The sequence below is a fragment of the Pristiophorus japonicus genome, chromosome 6 (assembly GCF_044704955.1).
Source record: "Pristiophorus japonicus isolate sPriJap1 chromosome 6, sPriJap1.hap1, whole genome shotgun sequence".
Taxonomy (NCBI): Eukaryota; Metazoa; Chordata; class Chondrichthyes; family Pristiophoridae; genus Pristiophorus; species Pristiophorus japonicus.
In genome coordinates, this window is record NC_091982.1 from 242,516,115 (window position 1) to 242,524,986 (window position 8,872).

General features: G+C 38.8%; 1 protein-coding gene across 1 annotated transcript; it reads right to left on the bottom strand.

Annotated features, from left to right (window-relative positions):
* Positions 1-1,800: 1,800 nt before the first annotated feature.
* On the bottom strand, positions 1,801-8,320 carry LOC139265430 (extracellular calcium-sensing receptor-like). Its single transcript, XM_070882432.1, has 6 exons — positions 8,175-8,320; positions 6,247-6,538; positions 3,766-4,602; positions 3,038-3,265; positions 2,823-2,946; positions 1,801-2,714 (listed from the first exon to the last, which is right to left on the bottom strand). Exons 2-6 carry the CDS (start codon positions 6,502-6,504, stop codon positions 1,801-1,803), a joined length of 2,361 nt encoding a protein of 786 aa, XP_070738533.1. The 5' UTR covers positions 6,505-6,538; positions 8,175-8,320.
* Positions 8,321-8,872: the final 552 nt, after the last annotated feature.

Genomic DNA, 8,872 nt, shown 5'->3' on the forward strand with positions numbered 1-8,872 from the left:
GAGATATGAAAATATCAGTTCTCTGGGTAAAGAAAAGGCTGAAACATTGGCTCTTCCAGGGCAGTCCTGTTTGTAGATGTTGGGAAGGAGGTAGAAGTGGGCTGCATATGGTTTGGGGAACTATGAGCTTGGCGGCCGTGAGGGGATGATCTCCAGATGAGATGAGGTGAGGGATGGTTTGGGAAATCATGGCTTGATGTTCGCTAATGGATTCATGATCCAGGGGGAGTTAGGTGGAGGGCTCAGAGAATTAGCGATCTACCTCCACAAGGTTGAGGTCAGTTCACTAATGAACAATAGTGCTACCCTTGACAAAACATTTAATGAAAATTTTGGGGTTGGATCTGAGAGAACGGAGTTCAGAGACAGGTAGGTTGGAGGGAGTGAGGGGAGCAGAAATGTCCCCTTCACTTTCCTCTGATCCCATCCCTTCTTCCAATCTCAGCCCCTGCCATGTTCTCACCAATCCCTCTAACATTCCCCGCTGTCACCCGAACGATTAGTCCTCAGCAAATGTCTAAGATTCATCACGTTAATGCCCAAAGCACAATGAATTTCAACCTCAGCACAACGCTGAGTTATTTTTCCGTCACATTCAAATCCGTGCCCACTGATTTGGCCAGGAGTTCCCCTACCGCCCCCCACCCCCACAGCTGATCGTTTCTCCCGTTTTCAGAATTATCGCTCTACCCGGACACCTCCCCCTGGCCTCTTACCCTCTAAAGGTCTTTTTGTTGCAAACTCCCGGCATGCCACCGGACATCTCAATTTATCTGCTTCCCTCACTCACTCTTACTTACCATCCTCTGCAGTTGCAGCCAAGGCACTTCACATGAGTATTATAAGAACAAAAATGAACACTAAGTCCCATAGGAGAAGTAAGGCAGGTGTCAAATTGCTTGATCAAAGAGGTAGTTTTTAATGAGCACCTTACAGGAAGAGAAGTATAGAACTGAAGAGGTTTAAGCAAGGAAATGTCGAGCTTAGGGCCTCGGCATCAGAAGGGACGACCACCAATGATTAAGCAATTATACTCAGCGATGCTCAAGACGGGTGCTTTAGAGGAGCGCAGACAGCTTGGGGTGTTATGGGACTGGAGTACATTACACAGATAGGCAGGGGCAATGCCGTGGAGGGATTTGAAAACAAGGTATGATCATTTTGAAATTAGGCATTGATTAAGCCGCAGCCAATATATGTCAGGGATCAAAGGGGTAATGGGTGAATAGGACTTGGCGCCAGTTAGAACATGGGTAGCCGTTTTTTGGATGATCTCAAGTTCATGTAGGATAGAACGTGAAAGCCCAGCCAGTAGTGCATTGGAACAGTCAAGCCTAGAGGTAACAAAGTTATAGATGAGGATTTCAACAGTGGATGAGCTGAGGCAAGGGCGGAGACGGGTGATGTTACCGAGGTTGAAATAGGCGCTTAGCTATGTTGCGGATATGTTGTTGGAAGCTCATTTCAGGATGTGAAACATTGACTCTGCTTCTCTGTATACATATTTGTCTGACTTGCTGCAAACTTCCAGCATTTTCTCTGTTTATTTCAGATTTTCTGAAATCTGCATTATGCTTTTGTATAAATAAGTATGGAACTGATATCTCCAGCGGTAGAAAATGTAAGAACCAGATCCAATGGTCAAATTTTAACAGATTTGAAGTGCATTCTCATAATGTACTAATACATTATAAAGTATTTTCAGTTTAAGCAATTAGTCTACGATTTTTTTTTAATCATCATTTATTAAGGGTGGATGTAACCAGGGAAGCCTTGTAATACCAATTGTTGCATGAGCATTTAAAGATTCTTCGAAGCCATTTTACCCATCATATGTTTCTTTGTGTTTTGTTCTTTCTTCATGAGGATAATATAACACTTCGGAGCAAAGATACAGATTAACAGGCCAGAGCTAGAGGACAAAATAGCAAATATTTCTACAGCTACCGTATATTTTCCAGGAGAGCTTATATAAGCTGGAATGAAAGTTATCCAAACAGCACAAAAGATAAGCATACTAAATGTTATGTGCTTAGCTTCATTAAAATTATCTGGAAGTCGACGAGCTAGAAAAGCAACCACGAAGCAGACACAAGACAGAAATCCAATGTAGCCGAGTACACAGTAAAAGGCTAGTGCAGACCCTACATTGCATTCAAAAACTATTCTCTCTTTAAAATAATCACCATTTTTCGAAGGATACGGTGGTGATGTAGTTAGCCAGATTGCGCATATAAAGCATTGTATCAATGTGAGGATCAAAACCGTCATGCGTTGTTGTGTAGACCCAAACCACTTTTTCATGCTTTTATTGGGATGTGTTGCATTAAATGCCATCACGACAACAAATGTTTTACCCAGAACGCAAGATAAGCAAAGAACAAAAGCAATTCCAAATGAAGTGTGTCGTAATATACAAGACCAGACTGAAGGTTCTCCAATAAATGTAATTGAGCATAGAAAACAAAGTATCAATGAAAATAGTAGAAGGAAACTTAACTCTGAGTTGTTAGCTCTAACAATCGGCGTGTCTTTATAAATATAGAATGTAGCAAACACGCTCATCGTGAGGCAAGCTCCGAGCAATGCCACAGTGACCAGAATAATTCCCATAATCTCTCCAAAGGAAAGAAATTCAATTTCTTTTAGTATGCATTCATATCGTTTTTGATCAGACCGATAATCCAATGGACATTTCATGCAATTCAATGAATCTAAATGCAACAAAGAGAAAAGAAAATTACACTAAATCAAGCGGCAATAGAAATATACCAGGCACAGAATCTTTGTTAATTTTGAAACTAAGTCACGTGTCGTCCTACCAGTGGTGTTACTGACTTCACCATCAGCGCATTGGATGCAATCAAAACAACAAATGGGTTGGCCTTTACGTGTTGCTTTCCTTGTTCCAGGCGGACAATTTTCAGAGCAAACTGCTTTTGGAACCTTGTTATAGAGAAGAGAAATCAAATTTCTTTGAAAAGTAGTTTGAGCTGAATGATTATTTCTAGCTTCGAAATATGCTCTGCGATCTTACCTTATTCTCATCTGCACTCCATACAATCTCCGGTCCACTTATAATAAACTCTCGCCCTGCAGGAGCAGATCCATCATAATGGCCAACAGCAACAATATCAGCTCCGCCAAATGTGTTTAGTTGCCAGTTTACAATGTCGTATGTTGCAACCGGATCTCCGTTATCGTCAAAATACACGTTTTCATTGATCTTCGTCGTGAAATTTACTGCATTTAGGTAATGTAGAAGCTTCACAAGGATAAATAAAAAATAAAGGAAGAAGCAATATTACTTTGCAGGAGAAAAAGAACATTTAGTGAAACCAGTTGATTCAATCTCTGTAACCTGCTTCAGCCCCACAACCCTACGAAATCTGCCCGGGGTAATTCTGTCCTCTTGCACATCCCGGTTTTCCTCTTCCGTGCATCGGCCCTGAATTCTGGAATTCCCTCCCTAAAACTCTGTGCTTCTACACCCTCTCTCTCCTCCTTTAGGACCATCGTTAATACCTATCTCTTCGAACAAGCTTCTAGTCACCTGTCCAATATCTCCTTATGTGCCTCGGTGTCAACTGTTGTTTGATAACGCTCCTTTGAAACACAATGGGACGTTTTACTATGTTGGAGTGCAGTATAAATGCAATAACTTGTTCCTGAATATTATTCGACAGTTGATTTTTTTTTAAATTAGATTTAGTGATAATGCTTTAAAGCTTTTTCATTTACACACAAATGTGAAACACACTTTACCTGCCAAGGTTGAAAGTTGGAAAGATTTCCACAGCTGCCATTGGCAAAAGGCCCTTTGCCACTTTGACACGATAACATATTGTGAAGGGAATGAGCAAAGGCATATGTCGCTTTATATACATTGTAAGTGATTCTATACTGAGACACATCTGTAAATGCATTATGTATTGGGTCTAACTGTTCTCGTCCTGTGCATTCTCTAAGCTGCGAATTAAGTTTAATGACGTCAGTTTTGTTTCCTGTGGTGTTTAATATGCAGTCAAAAGTACTTTCCCAAAACTCCTTTATTAAAAGGTTGCCTGGGTAAGCAGAAGGTCGGATCTGCAGCAGGAATTCTTTTAATCCCGGTATGTCCACTTTTCGAATTGCAACACCAATTGTGCCCGTAAGGAATCGTTGGCTTTCTTCTGGCGAGAGAAATGACGTCGAAACCCAGGCTTCACTTCCTATCCATTGTATACCGGTGACGTTTTGGCGAACGATTTCTTTCATCAGAATCTTCATATCTAAATGTGAGAGAAAGGCCACTACCACTTTGGTGCTGGACTTCCTTACAGTGTTTATAGTTTGAAGTAACTTGTCCCTCGGGTATGTTTTACGAAAAGACTCCGAGAAAGCGACACAAACACCGAACTTTTCTACTGCTTCTGTGAAAGCTTGCATCCCAAAGTTGCCATAGTGATCGTCACTTTTAATCGTTCCGATCCAGGTCCATCCAAAATGTCTAATAAGCTGGGCTAAAGCTCTGGCCTGAAAGTAATCGCTTGGTATTGTTCTAAAAAATGACGGATATTCCTTTCTGTTGCTCAGACACGCACACGTGGCAAAATAGCTGATCTGTGAAAGATTACATTGAACATGAGGTTTCAGCACCAATGTAAATCGTTATGAAAGATTAAAAAAGACAGACTTGTGTTTATATAGCACCATTCGCGCCGTCAGCAAGTCGCAAATGCTTATCAGTCTTGAAGACAATTATGCACTTTTAAATTTTAATCAGTGTTGTAATGTAGGAAACGCGGTAGTCAATATGCGCACAGAAATATCTCACAAACAGAGAGAGAGAATGACCAGAAAATGTAGTTTCTTGATATCGTTTGAGGGATAAAATTTGGCCATGACACCTGTGAGAACTCTCCTGCTCTTGTCCATCTGAGAAGGAGAACAGGTTTATCATCTCATCCTATAGACGTTTGAATAATGAGCATTTATGTGAGGAATGATTTCAAATGGTACTCCAGTAATGGTACACCACCAAGAACTCATTATTAGTCTTCTGGACCGGTGGAGAGAACATCATAAATTTATTTGTGATGAGGAAACAATAATTCGTTACAAAGATATTTCTCATTTCACAATCAAGGGAATTTTGGCAACTGATATTATTAATATTTCAAATTGTGTCATTATTCCTTTTATTACTTTGAAGTTTCATGATCTGAAGGTATTCTTGCATCATATTTTAGGGATGCACAATTCCTGTTTGGATCAGCCTAAGGGGAGACTTCAAAAGATCCAATGGTTCGTTCGGCATGTATTTAGCTTAGTTAGCTCACATAAAACTGAAAATGTTAGATAGTTTTGTCTGCACATTTTATTGAAATCCTGATGTTGAAACTTGCTGCTGTCATTATGTTATTGTTTTATTGTGGGCAAACTGAATTCAGCTGATTCTAGATCCCAAATTAAGACGGAAATTTTAAACCGAATTATGTATTTATGTCTTATTTCCTGACATTAATGCATTCAAATTCAGTGTAGATTGCTGTTGTCATTAACCGTGCCAGTTCTATGACTGGATTCATTACATCAGGGGACAGTTGGTACCCTGCTTTCTTCTATGTCCCCTTATTCCAAATTGTATTAGTTATCATGCCAAACTTAACACTGTCATGTTATTTTCCTGAGTACCAGTTTTCATATCCCATTGAAAAATTAACTGTAAAAGGCTAATGTTGGTTCCCACATATCTGCCAAGAGGAAATCTGGCGCTTTCACTGATTGGAGCACCATGCCCGCGTTATCCCACGTACGCTTCTGCGCATGCTGCTCCACTGGCAGCTAGCGGCCATTATGGTGCCCTCGAGTGCTCAGTCAAACGCAAGTTCGCAAAGGAGGATCCTCATTAGGTAAGTTCCTATATTATTCAGAGGCCAGCTGCAAACTCTGTTGTTACACCACCGATTGTAAAAACTTCCGTTTTGCATATCGCCTCTGGTTCTTTTGATGATCGCCTTAAATCTGTGTCCTCTGGTTACAGGCGCTTCTATGACTAGATCCATTTTTCATGATTTTGAACTCCTCTATCAAAACTTCTCTTAAGCTTCTCTGTTCCAAGAAGAACACGCCAGCTCCTCCACTCTCTCCACATAACTGAAGTCCCGCAAACATGGTACCATTCTAATAAATCTCTTCTGTACCATCTCCAAGGCCTTCACAGTTTTTTTCATTTACGCACACAGAATTTAGCTCATAACTTACCATGGGAATCTTGAATGGACCAATTAAGGTAGCTATAGCTAAAGATTGTGAGGATCCAGAATCAGCAACAATAGCAGGAATTGCAGAGGGTCTTTTGCAGGTGTCACTTAAAGAGAACGCTTCAGGTCTGTTTAAAAATTCAAAGGTCGCTTTCATTGATAAACTAGCCTTGCCACAAGAATCATAAATCCGGTACCCCAGAGTAACATCGGGAAGCAGTTTTCGGTCCTTGTTTATTTCCTCTATGGCAAAAATCATCGCCAGTACAAAGCGAAAAAGTCTGAAACGAAATCTGTGGAAACACATTTTACGTTGTGAACAAAGATATTGACATTGTTAGCTTATCATTTATCGAATATATGAAAGTTGGTAACATTTTTTGACCAAGAAATAAAGTTACTGAAGAGCGCTTCGTATGTCATACATAATAGAAAAGCATGAAAATATTTTTTTAAACAGTGAGTTGTTATGATCTCTAATGTACTGTCTGAAATGTTGTTGGAAACAGATTCAACAGTAATGTTCAAAAGGGAATTGGATATATACTTCAAGGGAAATAAATACAGGGCTATCGGGAAAAAGGATGGAAGTATGATCTATTAGATAGCTCTACCAAAGATCTGCCACTGGTATGATGTGCCAAATGGCCTCCTTCTATGCTGTATCATTCTATGACTCTATGAAAACAAGATTTGTTAATAAGATGGTACGCTACTTCGAAATAATTATACCAAAACATTATGTATTCACTAAGATTCAATCTAAATACTAAATATAATCATATTTCAGTAATGAACACCTTATTTACAGCTAATTGCCTATTGAGCAGACTTTTGGATTTCACGTTTCTTCTAATAGCAAATATATTTGAACCATCAAAATGCAACATCCTCTCTGTATGCGTGCGCATTGAAAACCGTGAAAGGCTCCATAAGGGATTGCAGTTTAGCAATGAAACTTCCAGTTCTAAATGGTTAGTACACCTGAAGGATGTTTTACGAAGCAATGAAAATGACAGAAAGAGAAACTCTCCTTATTGTAACAGCTTTGTAAATGAAAATTCCCTGTTACGTTATTTGCTGTGAATCTTTAAACACTGTCTAAGCTGAGGAATGCTTCATCACTGCCTGTATAATGTCGCTACACATAGCAGCTAAAGCAATTCTACCAATCAACTGTTGTACATTTATATGTATATATATATATATTAATTGTTATGGTTTTCTAATATTTTGGAAAATTAATGAAAGATTATGTATATAATTATTGCCTTCAGATCACAGCAATGATACTGTTTATTATTTCTTTTAAAATCATTTCAGCATGATGAGTTTGAGATGTTGAAAATCTGCTTTGGGATTCATACTCCGCAAAACTTAGTCTAGAGAATTGACAATTGAAATACAATAAATATATGTATGTCTTAGATTCGGAAATGTGAATTCCACCCATAACTTCAATATTTCAAGCAATTAAATATGTCTTAAAATTGGGTATCCAATTTATCTTACTCTTGCCAGGCGAATTATGCAGATATTTCACAAAATACAAATGTCAACTTAGAACTTTCCCCCTCGAGGCAACATATTTCGCCGAACTCAGACTAAGCAAGGTTGCTGTGGCCAGTTGTGGATCAGAAACATACGAGCTGACTGAAAATTATTGCTGCGTAACGTACATAAATGCAGCTGAAATAGCAATACAATCAGGGACCTTGTTGCAAGAGCTCCGTACATTTAAATGAATGACATTTATAATACATCGTTATACGATAGTGTTGAAATACATTTATAATTAATGGAATGAAATATGACCCAGTAACATAATTTACTACCAGATATGCAACACGCTCAGTTAACTTCCAGCAACAACAATAAAGGTCACTATAAGCTTAGATGCAATTCAGGCAGTTGTAGTCTTCCACTAACATTGTGCATTTTACCGCTTTTGGTTGAGTTCTGAAGGAAAGTTCCTGACGCTCAACTTTGCCGTGGATGCTGAAAATTCCGCCAATAACGATGTCCCCGTCCTTAGATACGCCGAGTAAATTATCCGTCCCCCAACGTTTACACGTGGGTTTCTCCGTTAAATTCACGGGAACAAGAACAGATAATAACGACACAAGTAACAAATGGGCAAACATTCTGAACATTGAAAGCAATTATCTGTAATCAAAGCTTTGCCAATCATTTTTATAGACTGTTTCATATAATTGACAGCTGCGCACATATGCCATATACAGAAGCATTTCCCTAGAAACCTCTAACAAATCGGTGGCAACTCCAAAATCACATTTCAATTTGCCTTCCAATAAAAAATAATTAGCCCGAATGGAATAAAATTATAATGACATCTTAAAAAGTACATGAATTGTCAAATAAATGTTGCATGATCCTTCTTCAGTGAAATATTTAGAAGGATATTTTTGAAATTGAGTCATCTGAATATTTTTATACCGATGCGTTAATTATTGATAAGCTTACCAATATTGATGGATCATCATTTCAAAGAACTAGCGGTAATTTTAAGGACTATTGCCAGACGCTAAACCATAGCGACTCCGTTAATTGTTAGGCAATAGATTCGAATGTCTCTGGCTGATCTTAAAGAAAAGCATTTTTTCAAA